This window comes from Trifolium pratense, linkage group LG6, assembly GCF_020283565.1.
Source record: "Trifolium pratense cultivar HEN17-A07 linkage group LG6, ARS_RC_1.1, whole genome shotgun sequence".
Taxonomy (NCBI): Eukaryota; Viridiplantae; Streptophyta; class Magnoliopsida; order Fabales; family Fabaceae; genus Trifolium; species Trifolium pratense.
In genome coordinates, this window is record NC_060064.1 from 31,490,779 (window position 1) to 31,516,220 (window position 25,442).

Genomic DNA, 25,442 nt, shown 5'->3' on the forward strand with positions numbered 1-25,442 from the left:
TAAACCATTTTGTTGTGGGAATGGTTTCAGAGATATGCACTCCAAAACCATTAAGTGTATAAGATGGTTTTAGAGTACAACCCTATAATTAGAATACAAACAATAATTGTGATTTGAAACCATTTAACCAACATAATGGTTTCCAGAATTTTTAAAACCATATAAACACACATAAAACCATTTTACAATACAAATGGTTTCAGTGTATAACTATCTGAAACCATTTAACCAACATAATGGTTTCCAGAATTTTTAAAACCATAAAAACACACATAAAACCATTTTACAATACAAATGGTTTCAGTGTATAACTATCTGAAACCATTTAACCAGCATAATGGTTTCCAGAATTTTTGAACCATAAAAACACACATAAAACCATTTTACAATACAAATGGTTTTAGTGTATAACTATCTGAAACCATTTAACTGGTTTTAAATAATGATTATAATTGTACCAAAAAAAACAATTATGATTCTAATTATAGGTTGTACTTCAAAACCATCTTATGCACTTAATGGTTTTGGAGTGTATATTTTTGAAACCATTTCCACAGCAAAATGATTTAGGCTTGAAATATGGGGGGTTAAAAAAAAATTGGGCGCACAAGTCATCTGGGGGTGCGTGAAAAATTTTGGGGGGTGCGCTAGAAATTTGGGGGTGCACGAGAAATTTGGGGGGGGGGGGGGGTGCACGAGAAATTTGGGGGGTGCGCGAGTAATTTGGGGGGTACGTGAGAAATTTGGGGGGTGTGAGATTAGGTGTGAGTGTGTGAGTTGAGATTGGCTAGGATTATTACATGTGGATGCTCAATCTAATAGATATTATTGACTTATGTACCATGCATAAGGATTACACTTATGTATAATAACTTCTCCCCTCCGATGCTAGGCCCTCGTGCGTCTCTTAGCATCTATGTGACATCTCTTATTTATTTTCACCATTGGAGCTTGATATCCCTTATATATGTGGACCTTGCATGTCCTTTATTATTCTTAATTACTCATCCCTTATATAAATGACACACGTACATGTACACTATCTCTTGGCATAAAATTGCTACACAAATACTACTCAAAATTTGTATGAAATAAATCATTCAATTAATATTTTAATTAAACAGTGTAAATATTAAGCACGTTAAAGTATGACATGTAGGTCATTCTAAAAACTCATTTTAAGGATCATTGCATTATTAAAGCAAAATAAGTGTGTTGCTTATAAATGATGTGTCATCGAGATCCACTAAAAAAAATTAAGAAGATATTGCTTTGAGTTTCATCATTATCACGAAATACATAAAAATATTTCGTGATGAATAATATAGTCAACAATAATTTTTATATGACATACTTTTAAAATTGATGGTACTTATTAATTATTACACATAATTTTAATTACAATCGGTATACTTACTATAGTGATTGGAAATATAAACAAATTAGGGTTTAAGGTTTGCTTGTGTATACAAGCTTATAATATAAAAGATACGATATACTTTTAAAATTGATGGTGCTTATTAATGATTGCACATAATTTTAATTACAATTGATATACTTGCCATAGTGGTTGGAAATATTGCATTGCATTGAAGGGTTGCGAGTTTGAATCCTAGTCAAGACAAAATTGTATTATTGTTTAATAAAAATTGCAAGATAAAATAGAGGAAAAACAGTGAAAACAAATTAGGGTTTAGGGTTTGCTTGTGTATAGAAGGTTATAATATAAAAGATTTATGTGTTTAAAAAAAAAAAAGTATAATTTATGCATATAATTTATTTTTTCATCAAATAAAAAAACCACTTTTTACGGAGCCATTTATTTTTCACAAACTCAGCAAGAATATACTATTAATATCCTACTATTATTTTTTTTTAATTTAATTAATTAACAAATTAACCAGCGTAAAACACGAAAAATTGACTAGCGAAGCTAGCCTCTAAGGGTTTCTTCATTGTCGTTATCTTCTTCATCAATTCACACTAACTACCGCAAAAACACAATCCATCATCGCCGAACCCTAAAACGCCACCGTTTTAACGGAAATTCCTTTACAATATAGAGTGTTCCTCTAGCTTCTGAGGTTCACTGGTCACACACCATGGTTCTCTCACTCGCGAGACTCACCATTCTCCTTGGTGCAGGTACATACACACTCTTCTTCCCCTTCGATTTTTCTTCCCTTTTCGTGAAATCGATGTTAATCGTTGTTTTTCTTTTTGATTGTTTGTGGTGGTGTATGAATTAGAGAAAAAAATTGAAATCTAGGTTATTGATTATTGTGAATTATATTTTGGAATATTTTGATGATATGAAAATTGTAATGATTTATTGAAAATATGTTTTTTTTTTTAGGTGTTGTTGGTTCAGTTATGGCTAAAGAAGGTCGATTGCCGGATTTTTCTGGGATTGTATCTAGTGGTTTCAAGGTTAGTTTTTTTTGTAAACTTTTGGGGGAAGGAAGGATATATGAAGCACAAACACTAACACAACACTGACACGTAGATACCTATGAAGCAGACACGGTGCTCTGACATGTTGACACTGGCGATAATTTGAGAACATGAATTGTGTCATTGTCGTGTTGGTATCTAACACACTTTCAATTATTAGAATTTAGAAGTGTTGTTGTTTATAGATGTAGATGCCGGTAATAATTTTAAAAAATTAAAGTGATTGAATGTGTAGTGTTGATTTGGTGTTAGAACCAATACTGGTATCGGACACACCTTCAATTTGAAGTGTCAGTGCTACACAGTGAAGGGTGCACTACATAGTAAGGATGCGTGTGTCAATTTATTATGCTGATGGTGCAGATTGGTAGATGAAAGACGTGGTTTTTCTTCTTTTTTTTTCATGCAATTTTATCTCTTTGGTTTGGTTCGACAATGTGGTGTAGCCATAGGAATATGTCCTGTTTTTTCGTACATGGAATTCTGTTACTCTCTTTTTGCTGTTCAAAGCAGTGTGATTAAGATGCTGACTAAAATAATTGAACTTGAAACTTCAAAGAAATCTACAGTGTGATTAAGATGTTGATTAAAATAATAGACGTTAAATTCTGAAGGAATCTAGTTGAAAACAATGTGTATTAAGTTGCTGATTAAAATATAATAGAAGTCAAGTCTGAAGAAGTCCAGTCAGTAGCTATGTTGAATGTATACAGGTGTCGGTGAGAGCACGGGTACAAGGACAACATAAGTTCTAATCTGAAGTGTGGGTAGGGGATATATCATATAAGTATATACCACGAAAAAAGTATTAAATACCAAATATAATATTTATTTCTACTTTCATATTCTAGTTCTGGTATATAGCCGACTACTAAATAGTTAATTAATAAAATGGACCAGAATAATCAAGCCATAAACAAGTGTCAAAGGCTCAAACTTTGTATTTTTTTAAGTAAATTACGCTCCCCTCCGGCCCTCCCCTTTAAAACTATATGTTAATGATAACCAAAAATAGAAAAAATGGATTAAAGTGTACTGCATATTTATTTCTTAAGGGAGAAGAATGTAATTGAAGCATTTCTTAGGAGACACGAGTATGGTTTACTCTATATATTTACTTCTCATAAGAGGGGAATGTATATTTTAGCATTAGAGAGAGTGTAATCCAAGCTTCTCTCGGGGGAGGAGGGTGTAATATACTCTATTTTTTAAACAAGCCAAACCCAAACTTTAAATTTACTCATTTATACTGTGCATTCCAAGGTATTTGGTTAGTAGGAGTGAGGCGAATGACTCAATGGGATGTCCAACCATTTAATGGAACATCCCATGGCAAGAGCTCTGTAACCCCAGGTTGCTTTTTTAGGTGGAGCTTACAATGTTTGGATATATGGAGATTGATGGTGTTGGCACAAGTAGGATTCAAACTATGTAGACTAAACGCATAAATCCTCTAGGTATAATTTGTGACTGTAAAGTTTTTATCAAAATCAAAGGAAAGTTTAGAGTGCTGAGGTGGATGAGTTATATTGTAATAATATGAACTAAAGGTATTATGAAAAATTGGAGGTGGATGAGTTATAGTGTAATAATATGAACTAAAGGTATTATGGAAAAATTTGGAGTAGCATCTATTAGGGAGGCCAGAGAAGATTTTTGACCTTGCCTAGGGTGGGTTTGGTCACTGAGAAAAATGGATCAAATGCAACCTATGGTAGATATTTTAATTAAAACTAGATGAAATCTTATTAAAATATTATTTTGAGAGAAACTATTTCAAATTGAAAAAGACACTGTTATAAATAGTTTTCTAAGACTATGTTGTTTTGAATCTTTGATAGAACCCAACAATGTCGTCTGATTCATGCCCGAGGCATCTGATTCCAGCTTTCACTGTTGGTTGTTGCATGTTATTGAGAAGTTAAAAAACATCCCTTCAATTTATGCCACGTGTCAAAAACCTAAAGTTTGACAGTATTTTGAGCATTGTCATTATTTATTTGTTGTTAGATCCGAATTTGCTCCATATGGTGAGTATGGAGGGCAGTAATATATTGTTGATAATTAATGTTGCAGGCTCTGACTGATTTTGGACTCTTTCTTTGGCCAGGTTGTTTTTAAGCAACTTCAAAGCAATGATTCTACTTCAACTGTTCCAAAGCCACATAATGATAATTTGCTTGCTCAGGTCTGTATGATGTTTAGGTTTGATTTTAATTATGAAAAATTCTTAGTATTGTTAAGTCGAGTCTTGCGCAAACTGTCCTACATCATTAAGAAAATTTTAAATGTGACTTGTGTTTGGAGCATATGCCTATATATTGTTGACATTGTATACATTAATTTTTTTGGGGGAAGGGTAATATTTTAATTAATTAAAGTGACACTAATGACCATTTTACTCTTAGGAAAGGATCACAGTGTGAATGTTGTTCTGAAAAGCAGATACACGTCTTGTTTGTTTTTTTGGTAGCAGACATGCTACTATCAGCTTGCATCCTTTAGGACTGTAAGCTGCTAGTGTGGTATGATTTATTACCAGTTGAATTGACACCAGGAATTTGATCTTATAAGATGTTATACTATACTCTAGCACTTGTTATTGAAGAAGTTGGGACTGGGTAGCAGGAATGTGGTGGAATCTTATTTCTGTTTAGATAAATTATTTGAAGTTAGAGCCTATGCCCTGACTGCTGCTTTGGGAACATGACTCCCTGATATAGAATGCTAAATGCATGAGATGGAAAAACTATTAATCTTACCTTAAGAGTTAGAGGGGTTGTAAATTTACTTGGGCATAATGGAAATGGAAATATTATAATTGTGAGCCATACTCTTCTTCCTTTATTATACTTAAAGTATGTTATAGCATCTTAAACTTGATACATATGGGCAGATGAGGAATGTTTGTTATGATCTATAGTTCTCCAGATATTTGCTGCATCTTTTTTCTCACTTTCAATGAATGGAATAAAAGCATGACCATATTCATAGTTGATGCTGAAAGTTTAAAGTTTTATTTGGTTACTATTAGTCGATACAAGTTGTAATATAGGCTAATTGAAAGTGCTGCATATAACTTGCGATCTACAGGTTAATAACCTCCGGGATGAAATAAAAGATTTGGTTAGAGATGGCGGAATCACTATTTTAAATGGAAGTGGAACAGGTTATGCTTATCTACTCCCCTTCTCACATTATAGGGCCCTTCTATTATTCTTCAGGAATTCAATCACTGCTAACATGTTGCTTTACTGACGTTGCAATCATTGGCTTCAATTGTTGTTTACATGATTGTGTCCATATTTTTGTCTAAGCTAACAAAATTTTCTGTCTCATCTTTTTCCCATTTTCTGACATGCTTTGACAATGTACAGACGGAAGAAAATATGTAACAGTGGTCATTATTGGGGTAGGATGTGGATGCCTTTGGTGGAAGGTAGTGCCTTTCTCTTCTATGAATTGTTGATTTGAGTTACAGTATGCTGTAGCCATGCATCCTTGTAGGAAGTTTGTGTGGCCAAAATTTGATTTTGATTTCAAATGTTGGTGCTTTTAATTCCGCTATGTGCTATATATCACATGATCAATGTTGTATTTGAATGTTTAAGATTTGTTCAAATGGGATATGTGGCTGTTCGCCTTGTGTTTTCTATCTGATTGGACAAATTTGTCTAATATTCAATATAACTAGCCAAACTACATTGACCATTCTTTTCCAAGTTTAGCCTTTACTAATTGTCCAATTCCTAATTTAGCTTCTTCAAAAAAAAAATTGTCCAATTCAATTTATTTTAAGCTCAACTCATGTTGCTGCCAGTATTTCCAATGTTATTTGGAGCATAATAATTTTTTTATTGCTTGAAATCGGATGCTATTTAGTTGGCACCAATCAAGGAATTTCTTTGTGGAAAAACCTTATAGACTAAAAAAACAACTCTTTGAACTATGTTGGAAAATCAATAAAATTATTGGCATAATAGTGCATGTTACCTCTATTATCTATTCTGATAATAAATTCTTGAATGCTTGTCCCCTCTCTCTATGAAGATGATTTAGTTTAATTGCCTTTGTATATTTACAGGGATGGTTTCCAGATCTGAGGTTTGCAACAAGGCGTAGTTTAAATGATGCTTGTACAGACATAGGTAATCAGCTAGGGAAGGTTTATGGATCAATTGAGGTAATTTTATTTTGTTGTTGTATAATTTGTTTTTCATAGATTGTAATAAAGGTCACATTTTGTCTTCTTGATGCCCTTAAATGATAGCTTTTTATTAGCTAGGATATATAGATAATAGATATATCAAGGAGTTTGATGGGTTTTACATTGTCTGCATAAAGTAGCTTTCCACTTGCATCCAATAAGAGTTCATGTTTGGGCCAAGTCATAAACCCATTTCAAATACTAAAATATTAATATCTATCATGTGCAAATGGTTAAGAAGTTCAAAATAGTAAGTTACTATTTTTGGTTGCTTTAACATGTGCAATATTGCACATGTTAGACAAACCCTTTTGAAATAATCCAATGAAATTAAAAAACATAAAAGAAAATCCTTACAGCACCATTCTCCCCCGTTGTTTGTCAAACTCCTTTGCCCCTGCAATCCTAGCAACATCTCTTTATCTTATCTATCTTCCTCAACCCAAATTTCCTCTTGTTAATGAGGTCAATGTACACTTTCCTTTTACCCACATGACACACAAAACATAGCCACCACCATGCTGCTAACTATGAAGAAAGATCTAGAGACTAATGAGGTGGATAGAAATATGGTATATGATAGAACCTTATGGGATCATTTGATCCATGTAGCCAATCCCTCTTAGTGGGATAAGGCCCGGTGGTTGTTGTATTATACATACTAAACATACACTCAAAAAGTAAAAGTTTACATACTAAACATATGAAGATAGGCTTAAGAGGAAATAGACAAAAGCAAAATGGACGAAAGCCACAAAACAGAAGCTGTGTTCTGGCTCCAAATCTTGTATTTGAATGTGGGTTTTCACAAAGTGTGGCAACACCATTATAAGCATAACTGGGAACTGAAGTAGAACGGTTGTGAACAGTTGGATGAATCGGACGGCTCTCATTAGTCTGACTTTGTGAATGCGGGATTCCCAGAATCTGAATTCTACTTTTCTACCTACTTGTGGAAAAGGCTGACAAGTTTATCGTTTTAATCATTTGCTCTCTTTCTTTTGTTTCTAATCTCTAATGTGATGGAAAAAAATTAAACAAGTTTATATGTATATGAATAAAATAATAATAATAATTATTATTATTAAAAAAACTAGAAATATGTATATTATTTGGTTTATAAAATACTGTAACGAATCTAATAAATGAAATAGAAAGTTAAGTAATTTCTATGTTATATATAACAATATAAATTGCTTGAAATAAATAATTTAATATAACATTTAGTATTCATATTTAGTATTCATATAGTAATTAATCATTTCATAAATAAAAAGTAATATTAGAATATCCTGGTTTTGGAGTTGGCTGCTCGTGCCGCTATTTGGTCCATAATGGTACGGAATAATAGTCTTGTTGGAATAGGAAAACCAATCACTTTCAATATAAAAAGTTGAGTAGGTCGATTTCTTTTTTTCTTCATTTTACATTGTGAAGTCATGAATTACAAAAAGATTGATGAGAAAAATGAATCGACAATGGTTCTCCTGAAACATTGGAAATCTGCATTGGCACATGCCTGCCTTCTTTGAGAAGATACGTTTATCTTGCATTGGCACACAAGATGAATTTGTCATAATGGGACTTTTATCAATGACAATATGAATTCTTTTTTGAGCAAAGTTTGTAATAGTCTATTCAATTGAACTCTAATTTGAAATACAGGAAGAAAAACCAGTTAACTTAATTGATTAGCTTTTTTATGAATACATTCAATTGACCATCCATCTTGATTTATCTTTCAAGCTTCTGTATAATCTTATCTCATTTACATGAAAATTGTAGTGCTTAACTCACATTTTCATTTAGATCATGATATACAATTGACAAGAGCTGTCACAGAGCTTTTTATCTCTGCATTCTGTTCAGTTTACTTTTATTTTTTACTTTTTCAAGACTTTGAGAACAAAGCTGCTGCTTAAGGAATTACGATTTACTTATCTGTGAGGATTTCAGGAAGCCAAGACGAAGTTGTCTGCAAAAGTAACTGGTGCAGAAAAAATCATAGATGCTATTGCAGTCGATGCAGTAAACACCCAAGCAGATGTGAGTAAAAATGTTAGGATTGGTTTTTTTTTTTTTTTGGCTTCTTTGTTGTTCAACAATAAAATAACTTCTGTTACAGATCGATGCAATACAAAGCAAAACAAAATTAATAGATGTAGATCTCAAAGGTTTTCGGCCTATAATTGAACTACTTGTAAGTCATTTGCAAGAATTCGAGTTATTTCTTTGAAAAATTTGCTGGATATCCAACTTTAGCTTGACTGCTTACTGCTTTGCTTTTTCAGCAAGATAAAATCAATGAAATAGAAGAGAAACAGGTATATTCAATCAAATTTTAATCCTTACATTATTTAATTATAATCATTTTTGTTATTTGAGGGGTGTAATATACTCACTCCGGTCCTAAATATAAGAGAATGTCTACTTTTTAGATTCATTGAGAATCTAATGTATTTAGTCTATATATTATAGGCTAGATACATTGAATTCTCAATGTATCTAAAAAGTGGATGTTCTCTTATATTTAGGACCGGAGGGAGTAGTTTATAAATTATACCAATAATTTACTTTTTCTCTCTGCTCAGAATGACACAAATAATAAGGTGGGGGGAGTGCGTCGATTTATCGAGATTTTGGAGACAGGCACGCCTCCTCAGAATATTCAGGTACAACTCCTCAGAATGATACAAATGGATTTTTGTTTGGTCTGGCTTGGCTTTATAATTCGAATACCAGATCTTTTCTTTTTTATGATGTTCTTTCTATTTGTTTTCTATTTTATTATTAATATATTTTTAAATTATATAGGGACCTTCATCCATGCCAGCCATTGAGGAGCTACCACCAGTTTCACCATCTTCCAAGGTAAGCTTTTTCCTTTTGCATGCATATTATTGTGCCCTTTTAGAAAACTTTATTCCTCATTAGACATTATAGTATTGTTTATTGTAAATTAATAGGAATTTTTTAAGTTTAACAGTATATTAAGATTTTGTAGTTGATTATAAGCCAAATATTTATTACACATTCCATAAGTTTGACTTTATACTTCATTTCTCTCCATTTTTGGAACTTATTCTTATGTTATATCTTAATTATATAGGCTGTGCAGTCAGGTCCTTCCAGGCTATATCTTGAGCAGCCTTCTATTACACCAATATCAAGGGTAACTTTCAATTGAAAGCTTTTGCTGCATCCTTTCCATCATGCTCCGATTATTAGTTCCTAACTTCTACCATTCGTTCTCTTTATCAGGCTGAATCTGTGCCTCCAACTAGGTCAGCTGATCCACCGTCTCCTTCAAACACTGTTGAATCTGTTCAGGTTTACAATATTTCTGATTTAATTTATTCAGCTAATTTACTGAAGTGGTCTTTAAAGAGAATAGTATTTTATGACTTGCTATCTCCTCTAGATGTGTTATTTGACGGCTAGAAAATGGTCTATTCCTTGATAGATTATCTATTTTTGGTTGACAAGGTTGTTTATATTTATCATTGTTGGAATGAAATATTCTCTTCACAAAATTCCAAACCCAATTATATTTTTATTATTGTCCATTTTTCAAGAAAAAACCATTTACATTTGGTTTAAATTTTCTTTCCAGTTCCAATCTCAATTTTGGTTTTGTTGACTATACTGCCTTGTTTAATATATCAGGGCCTATCATCTTTTAGTCATATATTTTTAACAATCAATTAATAAATTGCCTTCTGTCTTTTTAGGAGATTAGTCCAGTGTTTGAGAGAACTTCTTCCTTTAGTCGTGTGAATTCAACGAGAACTCCTACTACAGGAAACGTGAACAATGGATCTAGTTCTGGTGGCTTTTTTGGGATGAATTTGTCAAGCATGTATGCGCCGTTGCTGAGAACTCGTAGTGCGACCAATGCGATAATACAAGAAACTCGTCCAAGTAGTTGATAACAGTACCAGACCTATTTTTTTTTCGTTGGTTTCCATTAAATTATAGATGATTGGATATTTTTGGGCGGATGGTGTCACCGATAAGCGGTGTCTGTTAAGAGATTGTATGCACCATTCGTTACAACTATGCCAAAGCCAGTCTTATTAGAGAAACGACTGAGCAGTGAATTTTGCAGAGATGCTGTGTTTCTCGGTTTTCTTAGGTTATTACTAAAATAAGAGTTTCTCCGATATTTAAATATTGGGAAGGCAAGAATAGTTTAATTGTTTGAACACTTTAGTCTCCATATTATTATTTTTAGAATGAAACACAAAAACTTGTTAAGAATTTTACATGTTTGATGTTTTGGCGTTGATATTATTGGATTGAGGGGTATTAGCTTTCTCACAAATGTGTTTGGCTAAATTCTTAATATTCCTAGCAAACTTTTTTAAAAAATATATTTAGTTTTAAATTATATAAAATAAAAATAGGAAAAACAAGAGGAATATGGGAATAAGAAGCTGAGAAGTTGTGTGTAAATTTTATTCGTGGAAATAAATAATAACTGAAAACAATCTTTATAAATTTGTACCAAATATGAGAATGTTATATTTCTAACCTCATTTTTTCAAGAATGTTTGTGGTAAATTTGAAACAAACAAGAAGTTTTATAGTGAGTATGGTTGTGTTGAAATTCTCCACCAAATAATTATTTATTTGAGAAAATAGCATATGCATCGAGCTTTATATTGATTCAATAACAATTATGTATTTTACCCTTCTCTGTAATATGATATGGAAAAAATGATTAGTTTTTATTGGATCTTATTAAGTTCTATTTTGTAAAAAAGTTTCCATTTGTATCTTAGGTTAAAACCATAATTTTCAAGTTGACCAATGACCACACACCTACGAGCAAATCACCAAATTTTCATATTTGTATCTTGAGGTTAGCAATTGTGATAGTCATCCCTCCGATATGAATTCTCTCCATTTTATTTTCCTCAATTTTCTAAATTTTTTCGATCTCTATCTTTTAATTCATCTTTTTCCTCTTTTTCATTTATCTTTCCTCACAAATCAATGACTCAAAACAAAATTTATCCTAAAGTTAATTGAGAGGATCCTCTCTCGTTATGCCTCCACACATGGACGGACCTACGTTGCCCATTGTGTGGGCATGAGCCCCCACTTCAATTTTATCTTGCTCAATATAACCATAAATACAGTGTGATACATATAATCTCATTTTTCTTTCTTTGAAGGAAGGTGCCCCCACCATATCACTCTCATGGTATCCTAGTTTGTTCTTGTTTTTGGTTTATAACCCTGGTTCTTAGGGGAAAGAGGTCCTAGTAGTGTAGAGTTCGGCCGCGAGATAAGTAAAGTCTGACCAATAAATTGTTCCATCCAGAAATCGAATCCGGGTTCTTCCGAAATCCGTTGTTTTTGGTGAAACTCATTTTTTTTAAGAAGCTAAATTAGCCCACCCAAATTGGCCCTAGAGAAAATCGAACCTCAGACCTGAAGAGGAGCACACTCTCGGGTCTCAAGTAGAGGTGGGAACAGGCCAGGCCGGCCTACATGGCCTTAAGGCCTAGCCTACATAGGCTCAGGCCAGGCTAGGCCAGCCTATTTCTTTAAATATAGCAGGCCAATGCTTTTTTATAAGCCTATTAGCTAAAAAGGCCAGGCCGCAGGCCATTAAAAAAGCCTTTGAGGCCTACTAGGCCGGCCTATTTAAGTTAACATGAATAATATTTTTATTACGATTATTATTTATATATTAAAATTTATACTTTGATTAAATTATAAATCTATTAACTTTTTAAGTAATTTAAGTTTATTAATCTACATTAGTTTTTAACATATATAAATGTATTATTATAAACTAGAATTGAAATATGATGACATATATAGTCAAAATCTCTAAAATATCAAATGGAACATTATTTTATTAGTTCATAAGTATATTTCAAAATAAATATAATTATTTATTTAAATATGTTCATATGAAATAGGCTTTTAAACAGGCTAACAGGCCACATCAGACTTTCAAAAGGCCAGGCTCAGGCCTAGAATTTAAGCCTATGATAGGCCACAGGCCAGGCTCAGACCTTCGATTTTTTGACAGGTCAGGCTCAGGCTTGGCAAAGCCTAGCTCGGCCTAGTCTATTCCCACCTCTAGTCTCAAGCCAATACCAATGCTTGATATTGGCTTAGTGAAACTCATTAACCACTTGAGCCCAATAACTTGGTTATCCTAGTTTGTTCTTTTCTCTTAGTTTCATATCCTTTTTAAATAAAAACATGCATAATATTTTTTACCCACGTTGAATTTATTTATTTGTTATTTTAATTAGTGAAAAATTATAGAAGTTCTAGTTAATAAACTTTTTGAGCTTTCTTATTTTTTACGTTAAAATTGATATATTATGCTTTTAATTTTAATAAATTATATTGAAGTATAAGATGGTTTGATGACTTGTGGAAGGAATATTATAAGGATTGAAGTGATAAAGAGCTTATGAGTTCAACATATCTTCTAATAAATTTAAGAAAAATTATAAATTTATATATAAATATTGCCCCCACTATTGAAAAGTTATGGATCCGTCACTGCCTCCACACCTAACAAATTATTCTTATAGTCAAATATATTGGTGTATTGTTTTGGCAAAACTTATGTATTTTTTTTATTTAGTTCAGAAATTTAGTTTCTATAACTGCGTACAAAAAATACATAATAATTTATATTATATAATTAAATAACAAATTTTTGATCAAATAGTTATATGGCTAAAATTTCACATTTTAAAATGAATAAATAAAAACACCAAAGTTCAAACTCGATGCATATTATATATTATATGCAATCTCCCTATTGACCTATGAAAATCTATAAATGTAGTTCTGTTCCTTGTTTCAATTTTTAATTAAAAAAATAAAAATTAAATTTATATATTTTTTTTGTATATAAAGGGGGAAGGTGGCGGGAAAATGAAGGGTTTCATTTGTTGTGCATTCCACAATGGTACTAAGCGGCAGAGAAAGTTTGATTCGATTGATCGGAAAACGTCGTCGTTTTCTTCCCAATCGTCATTCTATTCTCTCCGATCCCATTCCTAACCCTAACCCTATCCATCAACCCGAACCTACTACAGCCGTTCACAACCCCCAAAACGACGTCGTTATCTGCCCTGTTTGTTCCCTTACTCTTCCCTCCGATAACCACCGCATCAACTCTCATCTCGGTAACCATTTCTCTTCAATTTTCATTTAAAGTTTCACTTCAATTTCATTTCAATTTCAATTTAATTTCAATTTCTGTTTTCAGATTTGTGTCTTGCTGAACCTAAACGTAGTAGTAGTAGTGGAACAAAACGAAAACTCACACAACGAACCCTACTTCAGTTAAACTTCACCCACGCGCCTTCACACTCCTTGGATTCCACGCGTCAAGAAAATTTTCAGTTCACTGAACATGAAGAAAATTTTCAGTTCGCTGAAAATGATTCTGCAATTGTTGCAACTGAATCTTCGTCCTTGGCCTCTGATTCCAATTCCAACCATATTGATATTAATCACCATGATGTTATTGATGATAAATGTGGTATTTTTGGAGTAAAGCTTGAGACTTTGATTGTGGGTCGGAGATATGGTGATAAAGAGGAAGTGTGTGTTGGAGACGCAGTTTCTCTTTTGAGAGACTCACAGAATGTTAAGGATCCAAATGCCATCAAGGTTTTTGTTTTTTAGTGTTACTTGCGAAAAATGTTACTAGAAGTTATTTAAAAATTTTGTATGTGGAACTTTAAGAAATTAATTGCCCCTCTTGGTTGTTTCAGGTTGTTTCTGCAGATTCTGGGTGTTCTAAATTTCTAGGTTATCTCCCTCGTGAGCTGGCTCAGTATCTATCTCCTTTAATTGACAACTATGGCGTTGTATTTCAGGTATTATAATGTTTGTCCTGAGTGTGATTTGTTCTCTGTATTTGTGTACCATTTGTTTAGCAATACTCCTTTGCTTTGTCATTGTTACTTGTATTGAATAGAATGGGTTATTATTGATATAGAAAGCACTTGGGATTTACGTTGTGCATTGTGTGATTGATGCAGTTTAGAAAATTTAATTGGTAAATAAATTAAGCATTGATAATTGTTGATCGAAGTTTCATTTGGTTCATACGAGAGTACAGGAGATTTGCAGGCAACAGGAAAAGTTTTACCTTTTAGGGTTAGATTTGTGGGTACTTTAAAGGAAGTGTTTTAGGTTTGACAGGTTTTGAAGAAAATTAAAGATTCAACTATCAGGTTTCAATAGGAAAAGGTTTTGCTAGTGATTTATACTGATTACTGAATAAATTACTTGATCCCTACTATTACTCTAGAAAATATGGATTAAGGCATTAAGCTACTTGATTCAAGTCCTCATTATTTTGTTCTTTGGATTTGTCCCAGGGACATGTCACTTCTATTCCGAAACAATCTCTTGATGCTGTTCCAATTCAGATTATGTGCCACAGAACACCAGATGGTGAAATCAAGTATGAAGATGAGACTTTTAAAAGCTTATGGAAGAATGCTCAGCATGCTGTTGAATCTGCTATCAAGAATCCTTCATCCGTAAAGTACCAGCTAAATTTTTGTATTATGCTACAAGAGGTGTTAAGAAATAACTGTCACCTTCTAACAGAAGATGAAAAAACCTATATGGGTACTCATTTTAACATAACAGTTGTCACTTTTATTTCTTTCAACTTTTTTTTTATCAGATAATTTAAACAATGTCTCATCCATTAACAGAGTCATTCACTTCACTCTCAAATGACAGTCAGAGGCTCTTTGTTCGGCTGTACACTAGAAAAGGTTATTTGAATATTTGAAACTTGTCATTTTTTATTTGAAGTAAATGAACTCCATCAATAGAATAGCGTTGAGTTTGGTCAGAGACTTCTTAAATATGCTAACATATAAAAACTACAAGCATTCTGCTTTGGGCTTTGTCTAATGTGCACAAGTACAATAGTCTTGCTCCATGCACAAGTGTTTTTTTTTATTTATTTATTTATTTATTTATTTTATTTATTTATTTTTTATTTTAAATTTGGATCTATAAGTCCATTGATATATCATTTGATCTGATGATGGGATTTATTGATTCAATGGTGGAAATTAACTTTTGCATGGTGCAAGATTTATCTCACTTGTGCATCATAGAACTAGCCTCTGCTTTATGCCGAATCACCAAAAGACATCTTACACAACGACACTACACTACTGTAAAACTTTGTGCGCCATTGATAATGTGAATTAGAGTTGTTGTGGTCTTGTGGATAGCGTAAAATAAGAAATTAAGAATATTATGCTTTATGATTTCCGGAAATTAGCAACATATCAATTAGTAATATCAATATTGCTGAGCTTTTCTATAGAAATGAAATGAAGTTCTTGGAGAGATTGTGGTCCAAGAGATGAAAATGCTGATACCAAGCCATAAGTAGTGGGTTTAAGAACTTTATATCCAGGTAGAAACCATAGTGCACCGAGAGTTATGATATAATATCTTTTTGGTTTCTTGATGTCATTAATAATCTTTTTTAAATTGCTTTGTATTTTGGTGTTGACATACTTTTTTGTATTGTGCTCTTGTGAAGGACCTTGGTTTCGCATGTCTAGTATATCGTATCCTGAAATATTGGATACTCAAAAAGCTGTCTTGGAACTTGCTGGTAATTTAACATAAATAAATAGTAAGGTTTATTTTTATCTTCCCCCGCAAATATAATTGGTTTTCTCCTACTGGTAAAACTTCTTATTGCCACTTCTATGATCTGTAACTTTTGGGATGATTGTATTGCAGAGAAAGAATACATATGCTCTGTTGAAAATGGAAATCAACTTTGTGAGAGTGACATGAATGATATATTGGATGTGCTCACTGTCTCTGAGTTGCGTGAGATTTGGTCTTTCTTGCTTAAAAAGGTTCGAATTTAGATCAGAATTTATTCTCATGTCAATCTTTGTTGTGAATGGATTTCATTGGTTATGTGAATGAAAAAATTCTCCTGTAGTATGCACTTGATCTTACTTTGTGTATGAGTTGCATGCTTTGCGAGTTCATAATCTGGCTATTATTAATATCCCTTATTTTGATACACTGTTGACTGAGGAAAAATATGGCAGTTATGGCATTATTTATGATAAAGAAAGATTGCAAGAGCTTTCTGCTTTTAATCCCAAACCTAGCTCCTTCAGAGAGGCAAGGCACCTTTGCCCAGCTGCTTACATCCAAAAAGGAAATAGCAGCATGCAAAAATTCACCACCCTCATTGTCACTACCTTTTTATATTCTTCATCTATACTGAAGTTGAAAAATGAATGAAGTTAGCAGATGATCAGTGCCTTACAATTGTGTTACAATTTTTTTTCCTAAGAAAAAAATCAGGTTATTGCTTGCTTGCTTGCTTTTTTTTTTTAAAGAAATATTTCAATATATATGTTTTCCATTTTGGATGGATGATTTGATTTGTGTCGGTGTGCCTATGATGAATAATCTAATTGTAGTTTGTATTTGACTTATAAGTAGTAAAGCTTGCATTGCAAGATGTTGTGGAATATTAATTTTTATACTACATTTGAATAACATTGTGTGTGCTTGGCTACTTTGGAATATAACAAATTTGTAGCCAGTCTTTTAAGGTTTTAAATAAATGAGGAGCTCGACACTATGTTAGATGTTCTTAACTACTAATTAGTATGGTGTCAATGTCAAAGACTAACTCTCAGAAGAGCCTCTTAGGTGAATGCACTTGATTGTTTTATATCTAAAATAACAGACTAACACACAACGTCATAGATGAGCCTTTGGCCTTGAAGCATGGACTGTGCAGGCTCATTTCTACTGTGGTGTGTGTTAAAGTTCAACTTATTTGGAAGAATGTCAAGGAACCAAGGGTTCAAATCTTTATGGCCTTTTTATTAAGGCTTTTTTACCATGGCAAATAGTAACTCTTCTAAAAGCGTACACCAGTAGATGGTGGCTCATGAGTTGTTTTATACTTTTATTCGTCTAACACGTGTTTTTTTTTTTGGATTTGGTACAGTATAATGGTAGAACATTGTATGCATTTAAGCTAATTATCCTATTTTCTTCCCCCCTGCCATTTTAATTTGTATTGTCCTTAAGCTTATACTTAAATACTTTCTCTTCTGAATAGGTTTTCTAATAAACACTGAAAGGAGAAGGAACTTTCATATAGGTCTATCCAAATCTCAACTTGATCTATGCTGTTCATGTTTCCTTACTTCTTTTTCGTCCTTGCTCTACTTTTGCAAATTGTGTCAATATTTCAGATATTACATGCCTTTCCTAATACATTTGTTCATCTTTTTATTTTGATTATTACTTTTAGGGTAAATAGTGTCATACCCCCCTGCAAAATAGGCGAGTTTTGCGTTACCCCCCTGCAAAATATTTTTTTGAGATTACCCCCCTGCAATGTCAAGATTCCTTGCGTTACCCCCCTGGCTCAACAAGTGGGCATATGACATGGACGAATCTTGACGTGGCATGACACGTGGAAATTAATTTATTTTTTATTTATTTTTAATTGCCAACTCAGTAATTATTTATTTTTTAATTAAAAAAAATGAAAAAAACTTTTTTAAAGGAACTTTTTTTTTACGGTAACTTTTTTTTTAAAGAAATCTTTTTTTTTTAAAGAAACTTTTTTTTTTAAAAAAAAAACTTTTTTTAAAGAATTTATTTTTTAAAGAAATTTTTTTATTTAAAGAAACTTTTTTTTTTCGTTCCGTTCATATGCAGCGATTTTTCTTCGTTTTCAATTTCAATTTGGGGTTAGGGCAAAGCGATTGTTCTTGCGTTACTATGTGATTGCAGTTTTTTTTTTTTTTTGGTTACTCTATTATTATTATTATTATTATTATTATTATTAGTTTTTTGGTTACTATTATTATTATTAGTTTTTTTTTTCATCTTCGTTTTTTTTTTGTTACTCTATTATTAGTTATTATATATATATATATATATATAAGAATTTTTTATATATATATATAATAACAACTTTTAGTAAAAAAAAAAAAAAAACTTTCTTTTAAGTAAGTTCATAAAAATATAACAACTTTTAAGTTTTTTTTCATTTTTTTAATTAAAAACCCACATTAATTAATGAGTTGGCAATTAAAAATAAATAAAAAATAAATTAATTTTCACGTGTCATGCCACGTCAAGATTCTTCCATGTCATATGCCCACTTGTTGAGCCAGGGGGGTAACGCAAGGAATCTTGACATTGCAGGGGGGTAATCTCAAAAAAATATTTTGCACGGGGTAACGCAAAACTCGCCTATTTTGCAGGGGGGTATGACACTATTTACCCTTACTTTTATTATATCATTGTATAGGACTGTAGTCTGAGCATGTAGGTCTGTCATATTACAAGAGGGGAGCATTTCGGAGGGGTCCTTCTAAATTTGGTTGTATCCATAGTTAATGCTCCTACATTGATGAATGGCTTCTGATGACTACATAGTGAGAGACATACTATGTGGACAGATACGGGTCAAACAATTGAACATAATACTGTGTTTCTCTATATAAATACTAATAGAGTAGTCATAAGTCAGATGTTATTCATTTTGTACATGTTATTTCCTCTCTTTTTTCCCTGTCAATTCTCTTATTTATGAGGCAGCTATAAAATTTATCATTATTCTATTTTTTTGTTTTTTTTTTTTGTTTTAGAGTTGTGGTCACGGGATGAAGAAGCAAGATCTCATTTCATCTATTCTTTCTACAAATGCCGGACTATGGTATCAAAATTTTAGTTGTGTTTTTAGTTTTACAATTTAAGGAGTCAATTAATGTTTTATTTGACACTTGGTTCTTGCTGCTGTATGCAGGACACACCTATCAACTATGATTTTGGATAGAACTGGTTTATGTATCAAGATTTCTTCAAAAGCTGAATCTCTTATCTGGCGTATCGAGGTGAATGACTTGTTTAGCTTCTAATGTTTGCAGAATTAAGTGAAGTTGGGTAATATATTTAGTTCTGATCTAAATGATTTTTCTTTTATAGAGACTTTTCTTCTTAAATGGAGAGCAGGATCTATCGTCCTTTCTATTAGTTGATATAGGAAAAATCAAATATCCAACTTATATCTGCACAATATTGGAACCAATATTCTCAAATCGCACAAATCTTCTTGCATACGAAGAGGTAGATGTCTAATTTCTGAGATACTTGTGGCCTTCTGTTTCTTCTTCGATGTATAACTTCTGTTTTTCAGGCCATTGAAGTGGCACAAATTATTGATGAAGCTCTTGATGCAAACAAAACTGATGTAGTATTGAGGTGCATACAAATTGCTAAATCCCGTGTATCCACTGTGTTGCCCCTCCAGTACTCGACTTCTGAATCAGTATCTACATTCCATCACTTATTTACAGCACCATGGGTATACTCCAAAGTGATCACATTAGGGATTTCCTTTCTTGAGCAAGAGCGCAGGTATGGAGGTTTGTGGTTTAATATACAAACTCTTTCACATTTGTAAGAATAAAGTCTTAAAAAGTTGTAGCAGAAAGATTTGGACCATGTGTAATATGGTATAATTAAAGCCCATATTTAGTAAAAGATAACTCGAAATTGAAGGGGAAACAAAATTACAATCGAAACATATATCATGCATTATTTCTCGGCCGTTCACTTGATACGGATTGACCTCGGAAGTACAATTGAGAAAAGAGATGGACATGTTTTATCAGGTTTATAGCTCCTTTGGTTCTTTCACAAATGACCATACCAGCACTATAATGTTCTTATTTAGCTGTGATATGGCAGCGATATTTATCTCCTATACATTTGTTGCTTCACATATACTGCTAGTTGAAATCCAATAATTTAGAATGAAGAGATTAAGGACATGTTGATAAATGTTTAAAGCTTTTAAAGAAAAAGGTACTTTTAACATTGTGATTTTTTTTTATAGATTTTATGCAATGCGGATGTGATTTTTGTTCAATTCTGTTAAGAAGTCCCACATCGGTTGCGATATGGCCTGACTAAGTGTTTATACACTAGAGGCAATCCTCACCTTACAAGCCGGTTTTGTAAGGATGAGTTAGGCCCAATACTCAATTCTAAGATGGTATTAGAGCCTATCCACGATTCGCCGGGCCACTTCGTCGGGCCGCCTGCAATCAGGTTTCTGATCGGGCCCTCCACCATTCATATCAGCGCCTCAAGCCCATAGCGCTTGGCGCGAGCGGGGGTGTTAAGAAGTCCCACATCGGTTGCGATATGGCCTGACTAAGTGTTTCTATACTAGAGGCAATCCTCACCTTACAAGCCGGTTTTGTAAGGATGAGTTAGGCCCAATACTCAATTCTAAGAAATTCAAATATAAAAATCACTATATTTTAAAAAAATAGTTATAATTAAACTATTGTGAACCTGTGATAGTGGCTAAGTCACTGACGGCTGACATACTTGTTCTGTTGTATGTTATAAATGAGTTGAGACTAGTCAGGTCGATTTATCAAAAACAGAACTATTCTAACTGGTCTCTCATAACAAGTCAGTCATTACCATTCACCACAATCCCAGCTGGAAGCATTCACTATTATTACCTCTAGTCTTTATTATAAGAAAAAGTTTACTTTTTAGGTTCATTGAATGATTGATGTATTTGATCTATGATATAAACTAGATACATCCATCATTCAATGAACCTAAAAAACAATTTTTTTCTTATAATAAGGACTAGAGGGAGTATTCAGTATTGGCTGTTGCCCTTTATTACCGAAGGTCAAGCGTATTGTTCAGACTGTTGCTATGACAGCAAGTGAGTAGTAGATGTGCCCGGTTTTAGGCCTCTTAGGGCACATCATCTTCTACCACCACACTTGTCATAAAACTCGGCGTATCTACCACTCATTGGCTGTCATAGTCACCCTTTCCTAGCTAAATAAAAGCATTCCTTGCCTATTGCCATCCATGGTCATTGGATTATTGAGTTCAGTTCTGCACAACAAATGACTACCTCAGTGATACAAGTACCGTTTCTACCTTTCATCCTTTGAACTCATTAGTTTATTTATTTGTCAATGTTTATCAATGCAAGGCAATAGCTTCACATAATACTACAGTACTGCCCAAAGGATTTTGTCCAACTTGATAACTTGATGTTAAACAAGCATCCTCTTATACTTCTTCTAATGGATGTCGAATACCATTGCATATGGTTCAGTTTTTAGAATTATTAGTTGGGCTATTTCATTCATATGATATGCTGATGCAGCAGTGCATCATTTGGGTTCATAGTGCCCTTGGTTTCCATTAAGTAGAGATAAAAGGACCATATATCTCTGCTTACTAGACATGGTGCTATCATTGCATTTTTTTTTTTGTTGTGCACTAGAGATGATGAAGATAAGCAACTTCTGTTTCTCAGGTACAGTGATGCAGTTGACTTACTTAAGTGGCTGCAAAATGTTTACACTTGTGATGTAAAAAGAGGATATTGGACACTGAGATTATCAGTTGACCTGGAGCATCTGGGTTACATTGATGAGAGCCTTCAAGTGGCTGAAAATGGATTAATGGATCCATGGGTACGAGCTGGTTCAAAAATGGCATTGCAAAGACGGGTTCTTCGCTTAGGAAAACCACCAAGACGGTGGAAAGTTCCTAGCTTTTCTAGGTCTGTACTGCGTAAGATCCCTGAGGTAATTGCTTCCTTACGGTTCTAGTGAATTGTCATTGTAGATTTCCTTTTACATTATGGCCTTCTCACAGCAGGTCTTGTTTCAGGTTTGTGTTCAAGGGAGACCTTTGAATTCTGAATTGGGAGCCAAAAACAGGTTTTACAATGAAGAAGGGATGCAATGTGGAGTGGAAGAGCTTGCTTTGCATTATTATGCCGAGGAGGGATGGCAAGGTGTTCATACAGAGAGCGGCATATGGTTAACTATTTTTGGGCTTCTTATGTGGGATGCAATATATGCTGATGTGCCTAATGTCTTCTATACTAGATTTCAGGTACATTTTATTTAATGAGTAATTAACCTTCCAATGTTTTTTCAAGTCTCAACTTCTTGCTGCATTTTCATATTTCCTGTATGATTTGTTATAGTATTGGAATAAATACTTCTCAATTTCTTAGAAAAATAGGAAGGCAGAATATTTTTTGAATGTGCTTGCATGATTTCAACTAAGCTGAAATTCTATTTATACTACACATTTTACAATTTACATTTAAAAGGCAATTAATAACATTGCTACTTCGGTACTTCCTAAGTGCGTGTAAGATATTCTCTAAGATACATGACTATGAATCGAATTTCTACAACTCTCAATACTAATCTTAATTCCAACATATATTTACCAACGTTTAGTTTCTACTCCCTCTAGTCCTAATTATAAGGAAAAATTCACTTTTTAGATACATTCAAAGTTTGATGTATCTTGACTAGATACATTAAACTTTTAATGTATCTAAAAAGTGAATCTTCTCTTATAATTAGGACCGGAGGGAGTATTTGATTATGAACACTTATTATCAGCCTTTGAATTTACAGAATGCTCCTTTGGATTTGGGTACCAATAGCTTTTTTACGGCAAGAAAGAGTACCATAGAATCCCATCTGCAGCAAATTTGTGACGGCATGGCTGAGGAGTTTCTTATTAAGTCATGGGAAACACATAATGGGACATCTTGTAGAGGAGTTAACTGGGACCGCCATTCTTTAGATGAGCTTCGTGCTGCTGTTACTTGTGTTGGGGGATCTTGTTTGGCATCTTTCTGCAAGCTTCTTTGTGAAGACTATCGGAGTTGGTCTAGTGGAATGCCTGATTTGCTGCTATGGCGTTTCTGCGGAGAATATAGTGGTGAAGCTAAGCTTGTTGAAGTGAAAGGTCCCAGGGATCGACTCTCGGAACAGCAGAGAGCATGGCTACTGATGCTTATGGATTGTGGATTCATAGTCGAGGTTTGTAAAGTGAAACCTTTGTAGATCAACACAAATCATTACATGCTGCTTAAAATTACACTAGAAGCACATCGAAGATTACAGCTCCCAGAAATATTTCATCATGAGTAGCGTTCACTTTGCAAAATTTCACTATCAATTTACAAGCATTATTCTTGGAGAGAATAGGAAGTGCTTAGTGCTCTGGTCCAAATGTGAACTGTTCTGGATAGAAATTAAGATCCGCCAAAGGAATATGAGGAAGTCAATGAACCGACAAAGTACTGAAGCTCAGATCAATGTTTATACATTGAATAGGTAAATGTTGGCGATTAATTTGTAAGGGGCCGGAGAAGGGGAGGTTGTTAGGAGCAGGGATTGAGTTCTGGACCTCGTTCTTAATACTCCTTCAGTGTTCCAACATGTACCACTAGACTACCACCTTAGGAGACTCAAATCAAAATATATTACTCCCACATATTGAAGTAAATGCAGGGGTTCTGGGATATTTGCTTTGGATTCCATTCTCCTGTTATGCATGAATTGGCAGATTCTGAAGCAAATCTTCATGCTAAAAGTCTTATTCTTTATTTTTACTTTTTTGCCTCATTCAGTCATTTCACAACAAGTCTCCAAAATTACAATCAAGGCTTTGGTTTATTAAGTGAGTTGGGCTGTCATGTAAATTGTGGGTTGTTGTTTCTCATAGGTTCTCTCCACCGGAGATAATTCTATTTATAGGGTGTTAGACACTAAATGTGAATATTCTCTATTAGTATTTGAACCTTGGTTTGCCATTTTGTGGGAGATTCGTCTTTTCTGTTAGATTCAACCTCTGGTCGTGTTAAACTGGATAAACTTATTAAACAATGACCTGGAGATGTTGCTAGTTTAATCCAATTTTTAATATGTTATGTTACTGTAAGCAAACATACCTCAATGTCTTGTTCAATTTTAAAATGGAAGTAGGTTAGATTTAAAGCTTATTAATTTGTTTTTTCTTTTTGCTGTTAACTGATTGGAAACTTTGAACCGTTGAATGTGGCATGTCTGTACTTAAAAATGACATGATTTTCCCTCAAGAACTTGAAAATGGTCCCTCAATGTCTGTACTTAAAAATGGGAAAATATTTTGTACCAAAAAAAAAAGGAAAATATTTTCCCTTAAGAATTGCATGTTTTGTAAAAGGTTTAACAAATCTGAAAATACTATAGAATTAGAGTGAACATTGAAAATGCCTTTGTTCCGATTGTTTTTGGGTTTGGTTGGTGTAGTACATTCGTTCGCTCCTTTGGTTTTCTTTCTCCCGGAGACCATGCCATTCCTCGACACCGACCTTCAAACAAAGTCAGATGAGGAGCTGGCTTCCCTCAAAGTTGCTCTGTACTTCTCCTATTTGTGTGAGTAGAGTACCTCTTATTCTTTTTCCCTCTTATATTATACATATAATTTTGCTCTTCAAAGAAATAAAAAGAATCAAAACATATCTCACCGATAAAAAAAAGTACACCACTGAAATCGTTACTCTTAAGAATAAGAGTTGAAGTGCATGATGCATCTTATAGAAGATAAGTTTATGTGTTGTCTTATTATTATTTTTTATTTATTTTTTGACGATATTATTTTTTTTATTTTTTAATTTGATCACTTGTTAGTGGGGATATTGACATAATGTTTTGGGTTGGGTAGTGGTCTTCAATGGAAGGTGATATGATGGCAAAAACAAGAATGCATGTAGATGTCGTAAACATCGAGATAGTACTCAACCCTACACGAGATGAGATTATCATCATCATCATCATCTTTCTTTGGGCACTACATCTCACGTGCCACCATAATCCCTTTCATTAATTCTTTTACATTCCCATTT

At 33.3% G+C, this 25,442-nt stretch overlaps 2 protein-coding genes across 5 annotated transcripts; both read left to right on the forward strand.

Moving 5' to 3' along the window:
• Positions 1–1,887: 1,887 nt before the first annotated feature.
• On the forward strand, positions 1,888–10,949 carry LOC123889230. Of its 2 annotated transcripts, none has more exons than XM_045938468.1 (14): positions 1,888–2,145; positions 2,357–2,430; positions 4,565–4,642; positions 5,548–5,623; positions 5,832–5,893; positions 6,539–6,637; positions 8,618–8,707; positions 8,787–8,861; positions 8,953–8,985; positions 9,253–9,333; positions 9,476–9,532; positions 9,771–9,833; positions 9,923–9,991; positions 10,393–10,949. In XM_045938468.1, exons 1-14 carry the CDS (start codon positions 2,103–2,105, stop codon positions 10,588–10,590), a joined length of 1,098 nt encoding a protein of 365 aa, XP_045794424.1. In that variant the 5' UTR covers positions 1,888–2,102; the 3' UTR covers positions 10,591–10,949. The 2 variants fall into 2 exon arrangements, with proteins under 2 accessions (XP_045794424.1, XP_045794425.1); XM_045938469.1 differs by having other exon boundaries at positions 9,923–9,945.
• Positions 10,950–13,565: 2,616 nt separating this feature from the next.
• LOC123889902 (fanconi-associated nuclease 1 homolog) lies at positions 13,566–24,511 on the forward strand. 3 transcript variants are annotated; one of them, XM_045939413.1, is made up of 14 exons: positions 13,567–13,830; positions 13,914–14,320; positions 14,425–14,529; positions 15,037–15,292; positions 15,382–15,444; positions 16,233–16,307; positions 16,439–16,560; positions 19,342–19,409; positions 19,500–19,587; positions 19,679–19,819; positions 19,890–20,110; positions 22,056–22,329; positions 22,415–22,642; positions 23,167–24,511. In XM_045939413.1, exons 1-14 carry the CDS (start codon positions 13,608–13,610, stop codon positions 23,614–23,616), a joined length of 2,721 nt encoding a protein of 906 aa, XP_045795369.1. In that variant the 5' UTR covers positions 13,567–13,607; the 3' UTR covers positions 23,617–24,511. The 3 variants fall into 3 exon arrangements, with proteins under 3 accessions (XP_045795371.1, XP_045795369.1, XP_045795370.1); XM_045939414.1 differs by having other exon boundaries at positions 23,182–24,511; XM_045939415.1 differs by lacking the exon at positions 23,167–24,511 and having other exon boundaries at positions 13,566–13,830; positions 22,056–22,304; positions 22,415–22,571.
• The last annotated feature ends 931 nt before the right edge of the window (positions 24,512–25,442 follow it).